This window comes from Eimeria maxima, genomic scaffold, assembly GCF_000499605.1.
Source record: "Eimeria maxima Weybridge genomic scaffold, Emw_scaff108, whole genome shotgun sequence".
Classification (NCBI taxonomy): domain Eukaryota; phylum Apicomplexa; class Conoidasida; order Eucoccidiorida; family Eimeriidae; genus Eimeria; species Eimeria maxima.
The window spans coordinates 47,450-59,930 of NW_013564113.1; the positions used below are offsets into that span (position 1 = coordinate 47,450).

Below are 12,481 nucleotides of genomic sequence, written 5' to 3' on the forward strand. Positions count from 1 at the left end.
GCTGTGTTGTAAGCTATTGTGGGTCCCGAACGTCGGCGCCGAATGGTTTCTGTTTCTGCGACACCTCGTTGCATGGCTGATGCACCTTCCAATACATAGCTGTTGTGTCCCCGTATACGCTCTGCGGGGTAGCCGGCTGCTGTCGTTATTCTTGATGCTGTTGCTGGTGCTGCTCCTCACCGCAGTGCAGCACAATCTGCGGGCCCGCTGATCGGCCCAGTAGGGCATGCTCGCTCTCCTGAAGGAGACGGAACTGCTCCTGCTGCGCCCATGCTTGCATTTGCTACTGTTATTGCTGCTGTCGTTGTTGTTGTTGTTGGCGCTTGTCTGTGTCATTTCCAGAGCGTTGGTGACTCCTTGCAAGTTCGGATCGTAGCAAGGCCCGCAGCAGCACCCGGTCGTCTTGCTGCTGTCGGGTTTGCTGCTCCCTTTCTTTGCCGTATTTCTGTTGCTGCGCCTCCTCCAGAACCGAAGTAAGCGCTGACGGATCTACGATAGAGATGAGCGATTCGTCTATCTCTGGCACCGTCACGTGGGCTTCATGTGGGGCAACCCGTAGCAGGGGCCAAAACACAGCAACAGGAAGAGATGGAGCAGCAGATTCCAAAAACGCCAGCCGCTGCTGCTGCTCCTGCTGCTGCATGCGCTGCAGCACTGCGCGAGCGGTCTCTGCGGCCTTCCGGATGGACGCAGCAAAAATGAGGCGGCGGATGGTCTCTCGAGCTGCTGCAGCAAAGACAGCGGGGCATGCATACAGTCGTCGGAGCTGCAGAAGAGCTGCATTGACACGCTGGGCTTTACTGCTATATGCGAGGCCCTGCTTGTGGTACTGCCGCAGCAGAATCCGAGCTCTAAGGCAAAAACATAAGAGCTCCAACTGCTGACTGCAGTGTTGTATCCAGGCCTGCTTCTGTTCCTTTGTGAGGGCTTTCTGCTTCTGCTCAAGCTGCTGAAGCTCCTCCATCGCTGCTCCTTGATCCGCTGCAAGAGCCCGCAGCTGCTCCGGAGCAAAGCGAGAGTACGCGATGGGTGGTGCTGGAGTTGCAGCAACAACTGCGGCAAACGCTCTTGTGTGCACTGCTGTCAATTCCTGCTGCTCGCCTAGCAGCGTCGAAAGGGCTGTTCCTGTCTCGTCTGCTGCCGCAAGCAGGCCATAGGCTTCAGCCCTAAATGTAGCTGCGGCTGTACGGATTTCCTCCTGCAGCAGTTCCACCTGCTGTAGCACTGCAGCGCGGTCTGCAAACACCGATTCTGCGAATGCACGAATGGCTGGGACATCGAGCAATGAAGCTGCCGATGGCCACACAACCGTTCTATTGTCACCCGCAGCTGCTGTTGTAGTTGCGGCAGCCACTGTTACGCGGGCTGTCCTGTTCGTGTCAAATTCCGTTGTCTCAGTAGGGGGCCCTGGCTGTGCTGCCCGGAAGGACGGGGAGGTAACCCATGTGCCCAGACCCTTTAAGGGTTCTCCCTCTGTATAACGTCTTTTCTGTTTCACTACTTCATCTGCATTCCTTAATGCTGTCCCCACCGGGTTTCTGTGGTATCTCCTGGTACATGCGCCTGCAGCGAGAACATCAACGACGTCTGCTGCGCCTCCGTGAGAACCCTCGATCCAGCAGTGTTGTGCCGCACCTTTACCTAGAGGGCTATCAGCTGACGCTATAACTGCAGTAGCAGGATACGATATTTCCTTTACGTTGGCTGTACTCCCCGCTGCCAGTTTTTGCTGCTCTATTAGGCCTTCAGTGTTTGGGGGCCCTTGTTCACCAAGAGAGGAGGCGACAGCGCCCACCGCTGCTACTGCTGGCGTTGACCGTGCGCATGCTGCTGCTGCTGGTGCTGAAGCAAGAGAACCAGAAGAGACCTCTGAGACAGCCGATGTTCCCATACAGGGTTGCTGGACAGTATCACTTCCATCGGAAACAATGTCTGGCGACTGAAATGCATCTGTGAAGAGGTCTCTGCCTGAGTCCATATCTGTAGGACTGCACCTCCCCCCAGCCAGACTTCCTGTCTCTGCTAAGGGTGCTTCTGCTGTTGATTTTGTTGATGCCGCTTCTGCATCTGGTTGGGCCCTCGGCGTTCCTCTACCTGATGCAACCACTTTCTGTGGCCTTCCTGAATCCACGCCAGCAGCAACAGCAGCTACGGCGACTGCACCCGACTCTTCCCTTCGGTGTGAGCCTCTGTGATTCTGACGACCTGTCGAATCACATGCGGCAGGTTTACTTGCATGCTCGGTTTGTTCCTGGGGCCGATGTGAAGAATCATCATGCTTGAGCTGCTGCAGCAGCAGCAGTGCTGGGTCGAGAGGTGTTTGCTGCAGCTTCAGCACAAGCTCCTCGAAACCTGCAATGACGCCTTCTTGAGCTTTTCCTTGCTGCTGCACCCTCAGTTGCAACGCCTCAGACCACTTGAGCGCCAGCTCTGCGTGCCTTAGCAGCGCCCGCGCGATGACTTCTGCTGCAGCCCGCTGTCGCCTGAGCCGCATATGCAGATCCGCTGCTACAGCTGCTGCATCGCGAGAAGCAGAAAGCAAGGGAGCAGCGGCAGCAACATTACTGCCAAACACCTTGAACGAGGCGTCGCCATCCAACAGCGCAGCCGCCCGCAGAGCCTTGAGCTCCCCGCTTACCAACCGCTGCTGCATGCTAGCTGAAGGGAAACTGAAGTATCCTGCAGTGTTGCATGCACAAGCGAGACCACTGCTACTGTCGTCCTCAACAGCACCAGGAATAGTCGAAAATTCCCCAATACTAGCCCCTCTGCACGTCGTAAAGTCGCCTCCTCCGGCGGTTGGCAGCACACTGCAAGTAATATGATGCTTTCTGACAGGCTCCTTTCTCTCTTCGTCTACCACTATAGTCGTGAAAGCCTTGGGGGCTATAAGGGATGACGGGCATGACAACTGTGTTGAAACAACAGTTGCTGTTGCTGCAGTGTTTGCACCATCGTTATCACCTGCAAAACTTGTAGATAAAACGGTTGCTGCAACAGTTGGACTGCGGCTGCTATGCTCCAAACACGAAAGTACCTCCGGCCGGAGAAGAATTAACGAGAGGGGCCCATTTGACTGAACACGGATATTTCGTCTCTTGCTGCTGATGCTGCCTGCCTGCCACGCTGCTGCAGCTGCTGCTTCGGCTGAGAGGGTCCTGCCTGTGGCCTCCACGAAGCAGAGGTATCTATGGGGTTCCTTTATTCTGGATGAGTCCTTTCGTTGTAGTTCAGCTTTGTCAACCTTTCTCCCTGTAGACTCCTCTACAGGAGCAAGGGAAGGAAGACTGGCGATGAGCTGTTGCACGTAATTTTCAAGATTCCACCAGAAGCACGCCTCTGGTTCCTCCGTTGGATGAACATGCCCTCGATCTGGTCCCCTGCAGCTGGGACGCGCAAGTGGGCTGACAGGAAACGGGAATCGAAACGCCTCTCCTGTCAGTGCGTCTAAAAGTACTAGTTCGCGGGCTTCCCTAGAGTGACCGTGGACACTGGCTTCTTTCGTTCGGGAACTAGTGGGGTCACAAAAAGCTTTTAAAGCCCTCATAACTGCTTCTAGGAGGGTGCAGACGAGATACCACTCGTGCCAGCAGCGGCTGAGGTGTTTGTACGCTGCGGGTGCATGGCCCGAGGTGATCGGGAGAGCTGCATTGGAGAATCTTGCAGGGATACTGTCACCTCCACAGGCGGATTCCTTGACGTAAATACTTTCTAAGGCGTGTTTGCAATAGTATGTGTGCCTTTTTCTCTCTACAGCATGGTGGATCTCCTTGCTGCTGTTTTGTAGCCCACAAAGCGTTTGCGCGGCTGCGCATGCTTCCTTGGGGGTGCTTTCATCATCCCCAGCGTGAAGCTGCGCCAAAGATACATCTCACATAGCTTATGTACTTTGAATGTTTTGATTTTGTGAATGCTGCAGAGCCCTCCACTATATGGAAATGCGCCCGCCAAACCACTGGTCAGACCGCCACCACTGATGAAGCAGGTGGTGACCTGTATCGGTGTGCCCTCTCTCTTAAATCAGCAATTAGGAGAATAGATTTGTTCATACACCAGTTAGAACCACAGAGACTACCTCAAGACACATACGGGAAGAAGGGTTGGGGATGTCCTATGGGCGGCCTGGTGGCACTTCTGTTCTGCTCGATTCCCTTTGCCGTATTTGCTGGATTTCCTAAGTACGAAAGAAAGGCACCCTAGCCATTTGAGCTCTAACAGAGGGTTCGTTGGTTGCCTCCTGCTAGTGGAGGCCACACTGGTACGGCTTGGGGAGAAAAGTACGTAAAATGCGGCCCGAACGCGAGCGCGTCTGATAAGGACTAGGCATGCAGGGAAACGCTGTAGACAACTTGTAATGAATCACCATACAGTAATTCCAATGCAGCTGATAGAGCGACTGTATTAATAAGATTTCCAATAGGTTCGTTGCCTATCGCGCCGTCCGCAGGGTTGGTTATGCCATAGCAGAGCAAGGCGAAGAGTGCTGGTTTCACCAATGTGGTGAATCGATGTCTATTATTTCGTGCCTCTTCAACCATGCGCCATATTCTCTCGTATGCCCAGAAGTCCAAAACTACTTCTACTTGCTTTTGGGCACTTTGTTGCACCTATCAGACTGAATCAGAGTAGAGATTTTACTGGGGTTCTAATATGCGTGGATTATGCGTGACATCCGAACACGCTACATAACTGAATTGAAACCCACTGAAGACACTATTGAGGGTCGTGGAACTTGCTCGTGCTACATCGCGCTTTCGTGCATATCCCAGAATGGAATGTAGATTTCCAACAAATACAATAAGCAGCACACAGTCGAATTTGTAAATCCGTTTGCAACTCTTTCTCGGGTCTCTTTACGCAGAGGTACCACGGTAGCCCAGAGCACATAAAATGCTCACTCTTACGGTGTCCTCCATATGCTCAGCCAATCAACTACACATCAACCTTTCGAGTAGGTGTGCTTAGGCAGATTGCGACGGCTGAGTGGATGGGCAGGTGAAATACCCGAACTGCTGGCACGGTCCAGTCAGACGGGATGTAAATAAAACACCCAGCTTACGCTGGTATACCAGTGAAAATTCCGAAACATTCACCATTAGAAAAGGCTAGCTTTGCTCGCCGCCAACTGCGAACTCCCCAACACGAGGGCATTTCCAGTTACATTTTATCCAAACGTCCCTCCCAATATGTCTCCGGGGATGCCTTAATAGTGCACTCCAGCTTGAATTCGCGACCGCCATGAACAAACCTCGTTGATACTCCTGCAAGATACAGGCGCAGTCAGATGTTGCCCATGAAGCGTCGTTGTTTAAGGGTGCTTCACCTAGAATGATGATGACACGAAAATCTCGCTGAAGAGGAGAGACGTACTTGCCGACTCGGTTGTGGAGACTCCAGAAACTAACCTTCGCAATTTCGAAACCAATATTGGAGCTAGACTCCACAAAGAAGAACTTGCTGCCTGCAGGCACACGCCATAAACATACCGCGGGGCGCTCAGATTTGCCGTGTGGTCGTTTTTTCATCTGGAACTGCAGCAGATCCACAGAGCGGCCAGTCACCGTTTAGGCGCAAACAGTGATCCTTGGGCCATTGGCATCGTTTCATATCGCTTACTATTCTCGTAGCATGCGCCGTATTTACTGGCATTGGCTGCAATCACTCTGACACGCAAATGGCTTATGTATGTTACAACAGCAGCACTCCCAGACCCGCCATACAACAGCTTGGATCGTCGGAGCACCTGTTTCTACCGGCTGCCCGTCAAACAGGATTAGCTTACTGTTTGTCGCTGCACAGTAGCACACACGCGCACACACAACCATGCATACGTGTAAAGATAGTTGTTCGCAAAAATGAACTAATGAAACATTGAAGTACCCACCAGAAGTACCCCACAAACCTGACCAACCACTATAGGTGCACACCTCACACCTCTTTGGCCAACGTGCAACCCTTCCGTGGCTAGCTTCCAACAACGAAGACCTCCCCACTGCAAGGGCCTAACCGCGGTTCAGACAGTATGATAACGGTGAGTAAAACCTACAAATACTTTGCGTAAGGTGTGCTGCTTTCACAGGGTAGCAACGGACGTTGGAGCGAGTGGGAAGAGACCGGAAATTCTGTGGAAGGGATGCGTGGAAGGTGAAGTGTAATGAGCAAGGGATCTTCGTGCCGTGATGCTGGTCAAATACAAGCAAAACGGTTATAGGCCACAGTACGTACCTCCATAGAGTTGACGATATACCAAGGGATCGGCCTTGGGCCGCCCTCCTCCCGTTTTTCGACCTGCTTTTTGACACCCAGATTTGGCTTCCCACCGCTCCCCTGCCGTCGCCTTCTCTCGTCCTCCTGAAATGAACAAAAATTATGCCGGGCGGAAAAAAATAGGTGCACATCAGAGATGCGCCTTGTAGCTGCCAATGTCTAAAGTCCTCTAAGTTTCCCGTGTGTGGCAGGACACTTAAGGATAGCCAAACAAGGGGGTTGGGGGCAAACCGGCACTTGCCAGTAAGGCCATTCTAACTTCTTCCATCTGCAAACATTTCGGCACCCCACGCACACAACACCAAAACTATCTGCCTCCGTGAGCAGTTCCGTACGAACCCTGTAAGCGCGCGCCATCAAGGGACTAGCTCTGGATCTATCAATGGAGTGCATACGGTGGAGCGTAAAGGCCTACCGCTTCTTCATAATGGCGAGCAGTTACTTCAGGATCCTGTCCAGCGGCATTCGCAGACGCAACAAGGACAAGAAGTGTGCCTATATTCTGCAGCGTCTGCCTGGCATTTGAGAGCAATCGAGCTTCCAAAGGGACCACAACAGCCTAAAATGTACATGAGTGAAACACAAGTGTAACAGGTGGGCACGAAGCATAGTAGGCGCTTACAATATATACTGGACTAATCGGACGATTCATCCACGCTTCTTCATCAAAAGGTTCCTGCCAAGTAACATACGCAACAGTAGTGGGGCACAACACCCTATAGTCAGGTTGGAGTTGTGCGTTCGCATGGGCTTCACCAAGGCGGGAGAGAGCAGCACGGCTAAGCCTCAAACCCCTTAATGCAGAGCTTCCAAGTGAAGGACGAGGGAACGTGCTTTGAGACGCGCCTCTTCGACTTCTTCGGGAGGCGCTTGGGAGTCTTCCAGCTGCTCTGCCTGTCATATAACATTCGAAAATGCACTTGTGCACATAAAACCCAAGTATAGCTGCTAGGGCTATGCTGCTGCACCGGTGATTTAAGTGAAGGCTGTTGATCGGCTGTGAGCAGTGAGCGATAAACCACTGAACAACAGCAGCACGACGCAAGGCACTTTTGGACATCCAGTACGTGTGGCAACGGCGCAGGTCTAAGACGTGCCGTTTCAGCTTCTTCGCCTGCAGAGGCCGCCGGGAGTTCCTGCTGAGTAACATTCGCAAACGCAGCAGCGGACAAGAAACACAAGTGAACACCCCACTACAAACACTGCTCTCCTGGTAATTTGTATGGAGTTTCTGCATAGAGCAGAGCACCAGAGCATAAAACGCCGGCTATCACCGCCTCCCGACACATCCTGCTCAACTGCCAAATAGTAACTACGAGTACAGATTAGAGACTTGCCGTTCCGGATTGCTCATCAGCAGGTGCCGCTTTTGATGCCTATTGAGGAGCATTCGAAAACCCAACAGCACAAGAATCGCGAAGATAGGCTCATATACCGATTATATGAAAAGAGGCGTGAACAAGCACCGATACTTACGGGATGACCAAAGTTCCAATACTTCCTAGTTGAAGGACCGAAAAGATGTGCGTTCCAAATCGGCCTTCGTTCATTGGCAAGGGAGGAAGTCGCCTCTGCCTGTTGAATTGCATTCGCATGCGCAGTAACAGAAGAGGTAAAAAAGTGAGGACACCTTGGAGGAGGCTGCTATATATCATACATTACGAGGTGCCTTTTTCGGGGCAAAATACCGGAGAACAAACGATGTGCAAACAGCGGCGTTGTGGCCTGCCGTTGAGCTGCAAGCAGGTGTGAACGAAATACAGGCTCCTGCACTTGCCAGTGTGTGCGGTATAGCGTCAGAAGTGGGAGCTTCGTTCATGTCCTTCTCCTCTTCATCCAGCTGGGTGGCAAAGCAGAAAGAGAGCATGAGGAAACGATATATGGTCCTGAAGTTGGTTACACCCCTGGCGATGTGAGCAGGATTCTATCTAGTCTACGAACGAGCAGCTTGGCATGGGTTTATAACGGCTTAGGGACTCCCTGCTAATCGCTAAACATATGCAAGTGAAAGGGAGAAAACGCCTATGGGAATCAGGACTCTGGGCGACTATGGGAGAAGTGCAGCTTCAAAAGGCGGAGGGCGGTCACTATCCACCATCCAAAAGTAGCATGAGTCTGCTACTATGTGCGTAGCAGCTATACACATATGCATTCGATCTGCAAGCACTAAGGATGAGACGTCAACACGAACATGAGCACGAGCCTCTAAAGTACAATTCCATCCAGCTTGCAAATGAGCTCAGCTCGCGCGTCCTTGGCCGCTATGCTACCTATTGCTGGTCAGATTAACAGCCATCAACACTTCGACGTTACATGAACACCAACGCAGTTCAGAGAATGTAACAGTGTCGGACCAAGACCCCTAATAGTAAACATATGATACGCTGCTAGCATTTCTCAGGATGCCAACAGGCATTGGAATAGAACGTAGAGGGCTACAGAATATGTACGCTAGCTGGTTGATAAACAAACGCCATTGCTGAGTGTCGCGGCGCTCGCCAACCAGAAGCATAGAGCCTGTCAGCACTGCGCAGCAATGACTTACGTCTGCAGATGGTATATCTTCCTCAGCGAGCAGCGCTTCACTGGGCGGAGCTCCTAGAGGCCGGTCGCGTATTTCGGCCAATCTTGCGTCATGTTCCTGCAGTCAGCAAGCAAGCAGCCAAACGCGTGCATGTTCCAATGTTTCCTAATAGGAAACCGCAATCCCGTCGGGACTTATAGGTCCACGCTGAGAAGCACAAGATGACACCGCCGAGTGCAACTTTCTCTGAATGCACTGCCTGCCACAGACAGTTTCAGCCAGTGGATTTTGATGGAGTTTAGCAATCGTCCAGGTCTCTAAGGAACGTTCCACGCGGTGGTAGAGGGCAATCCGGCACTTGCCTTTATTGCGGCTTGAATTTCTTCCATCTGCAGGCATTGCGGCACACCAGCACACAACGTCACAAAACAGGGAGCGCATCGTTCTGCAGAGCAGTTACTCATGAAACCTGGAAGCGTCGGCCATCAAGGGACTAGCTGCGGATATATCAATAGCCTCACGAAATGAGGCGTAAAATCCTACCGCTTCCTGATGATGACGAGCAGTAACGTCAGGATCCTGTCCAGCGGCATTCGCAAACACACGAAGGATAACAAATTCCGGTAAATGTATCTACCGCTTGAGCAATCAAGGTAGCAGAGGCACTACAATAGCATACACTGCGCAGGTATACCAAGCAAGGGGCTTTTTACAGAGGAACTACCAGGTGGGCAGGAAGAATTACTTAGGCACTTACAATTGCCACTGGAGTAAAGGGACGATTCATCCATGCTTCCTCATCAAAAGGATCCTGTTAAGTGGCATGAGCAAGAACACCAGCAGCATAGAGCAGTGACAGGACTCTACAATAAGGTTTGTGTTGGGAGTAGACATAAAAGGAATTTTCTAGAGCGGGCCGCTGCAGCTGGAACATGCTCCAACATCAAGGCCCTTCACACACTTCCATGCCGACAACCAAGGCATAGTGGGGAATCCGAACCTCCCCTACACAGTTATATATGCTGCAAAGATATGCATGTACAGGACCACTGAAAAAACCTTTTGTCTGGACCCGCGTGGCGGCACATCTACATGGGGCAACAAACTACGTTTACTGCACTTCTTGATCAGCAGTTAACACTCCCATCAAATGCAAAAGACCAAAATCGTCGGGATTCGCCAATCGTACAATCGCAGGGTCGTCTTCTGGAGAACCTTCCTGCTTAGTGGCACCCGCAAGCAACAGACAAAACAACCAAAGACAGCAATCTCAAACCATGTTTCCATCCCGATCAGAATGGAAGGCACCTTGTTTGGGCCTGGCAAAGAAATGCTAACCACCAGCACACAAAGCCAGTAAGCACACCATGGGAACCACCTAACAGCTGTGCGCGACGCGAGGCCTCAAAGACGCACCTCTTCATTACCATCAGAATCCTCCTGAAGGCCTTCGACCTGTCAAGAGCCAGCAGCAGGCCCACACACGCACGACGAAAACGAGTACAAGCACACGCACCTAAAACACTGCACCCTGACACGCTGCCTTCCAACGCAGAAACGGCGTAAAACACCAAACCCAACAACACACTATGAGGATTCACCTGATACAAACACAGGCAAAGCAATGCCTCGCTCACTGGCTTACCGCTGCACTTTCTACAGTCGACACAGCGATCCGTTTGACCTATACAGTAACAACAGCAAACGACAACGACAAGCAACACGGCTATACGCACACTTCCTGCCAGTGCGCCGCCTCTACGGACGGCTCAGATGACCAGCTCAAGTTCGAACACAGCGCTGAACGAAACCGTAAGCTATGCGCAACTTCTAACCAACCCAAAGTGTGCTGAATAACGATGTCGTAAAGGCCTACCGTTCTTTGTGGTCGAACACCACCGCCCATCCTGCCGGCCTGGTTACACATATTGGCAGAGGCAACACCATACAGGATGCGCAAGTGCATACGTCCCTGAAAAAGGGTGTTTATGTCGGCCTCGTAACAACACCGCGAGCTCAGCGCTTATCATGCACGACCACCCAATGACTAACTACGGAACCGGCACTGCCTATTGAGCCTCTAGCACTCTCATCAGACGCAAAAGAATGGAATATCCTAGACTTGCCAGTTTTAATTTTATATCTTCGTACGCTCCCGCGTCGTCCTGTTTTACGGAACCCGCAAGCAACAGACGAAACAACAAAAGGCAGAAATCTCAAACCATGTTGCTCTTCCGACAAGACACGAAGGCGCCTGGCTTGGATCTATCAGCCGAACACTCGATCCTAACGAAACCCGCCCTAAGACACGCTCTGTTGCCTGCCGAACATCAGAATACTGAGGCAAGGCTCACGTACACACCTCTTCATCCGCAACATCACTAGAAACTTGGGGTATCCTAGACTTGCCAGTTTTAATTTTATATCTTCGTACGCTCCCGCGTCGTCCTGTTTTACGGAACCCGCAAGCAACAGACGAAACAACAAAAGGCAGAAATCTCAAACCATGTTGCTCTTCCGACAAGACACGAAGGCGCCTGGCTTGGATCTATCAGCCGAACACTCGATCCTAACGAAACCCGCCCTAAGACACGCTCTGTTGCCTGCCGAACATCAGAATACTGAGGCAAGGCTCACGTACACACCTCTTCATCCGCAACATCACTAGAAACTTGGGGTTCGCTGGTAGGGACAACCTGCGGCGTTTCTACCGTTCCTTCAGCGTGCCCAGGACCGCTGGTCGCGCCTTCCACCTGTCACCAGCCAGCCGCAGGTCCACACGTGCACAACGAAAACGAGTACAAGCACACAAATCTAAAACACTCCACCCTGCTGCGCTACCCTAAAACCCAGAACCAATTCAAAACTCGGCAATCACCAACACATTATGGCACCGCCCGCTGAGCGACCAACAGATACTCAGTCGGCAACTGCACAATTAGGGACTTGCCGCTGCGCCTTCTTCAGTCGGCGAACCGGCCCCTTCGCCCTGTACAGTAACAACCGCAAAACGACAGCATCAAACAAAAGAGATACATGAACATGCCTTGCAAACGAAACGTCCTCCAGGAATATTCCAAAAGCAACATCTACATTTGAGAACGCCGCTAGACAGTAGCACAACAGCATAGCACTTGCATGACACTTCCTGTTGAGTTTTCAAACCCCGCATCATATGCACGAACATGACATCCTAAAGCCTTGCTAATGCTGCCTGCCTATCAAAACAGACACCCCTGTATTCCAGCTTAAAGCCATCCGCACACAACAGATAAAACCACCAAAGACGCAATCTCAAACCAGCTCGGGCTCCCGACAACAGGAGGATCCACCTAGCTACCTTGGACCTATCAGCTGAGCATTCGCCACACTCCAACAGCGCCCAAATACGAGTGCTGTTGGCCTCCAAACAGATATATGCACAACCAAACGCAACAGTGACGCACCAGTACATCAACGCCAGACTCGCTAGCCCCCTCCTCGACCTGTCACGAAGTAGTCGCATGCGCACACACGCACAACGAAAACGAGTACAAGCACACACATCTAGCACACCGCACCCTGCTGCGCTACCCTAAAACGCAAAACAAATTCCAAACTGGATAGGCACCAACACATTATGGCACCGCCCGCTGAGCGACCAACAGATACTCAGTCAGCAACTGCACAATTAGGGACTTGCCGCTGCGC

At 51.9% G+C, this 12,481-nt stretch overlaps 2 protein-coding genes across 2 annotated transcripts; both read right to left on the bottom strand.

Moving 5' to 3' along the window:
* Positions 1 to 289: 289 nt before the first annotated feature.
* EMWEY_00014240 (hypothetical protein, conserved) lies at positions 290 to 3,547 on the bottom strand (the record flags this gene model as incomplete). Its single annotated transcript, XM_013479353.1, has 1 exon — positions 290 to 3,547. One exon carries the CDS (start codon positions 3,545 to 3,547, stop codon positions 290 to 292), a length of 3,258 nt encoding a protein of 1,085 aa, XP_013334807.1.
* A 3,515-nt stretch (positions 3,548 to 7,062) lies between these two features.
* EMWEY_00014250 (hypothetical protein) lies at positions 7,063 to 12,276 on the bottom strand (the record flags this gene model as incomplete). Its single annotated transcript, XM_013479354.1, has 13 exons — positions 7,063 to 7,161; positions 7,744 to 7,842; positions 8,813 to 8,908; positions 9,335 to 9,370; positions 9,549 to 9,602; positions 9,981 to 10,010; positions 10,208 to 10,246; positions 10,437 to 10,475; positions 11,150 to 11,239; positions 11,437 to 11,544; positions 11,768 to 11,780; positions 11,957 to 12,009; positions 12,238 to 12,276. Coding segments are annotated over 13 exons (795 nt in total), but the record flags the coding sequence as incomplete, so codon positions are not given.
* Between the last annotated feature and the right edge of the window lie 205 nt (positions 12,277 to 12,481).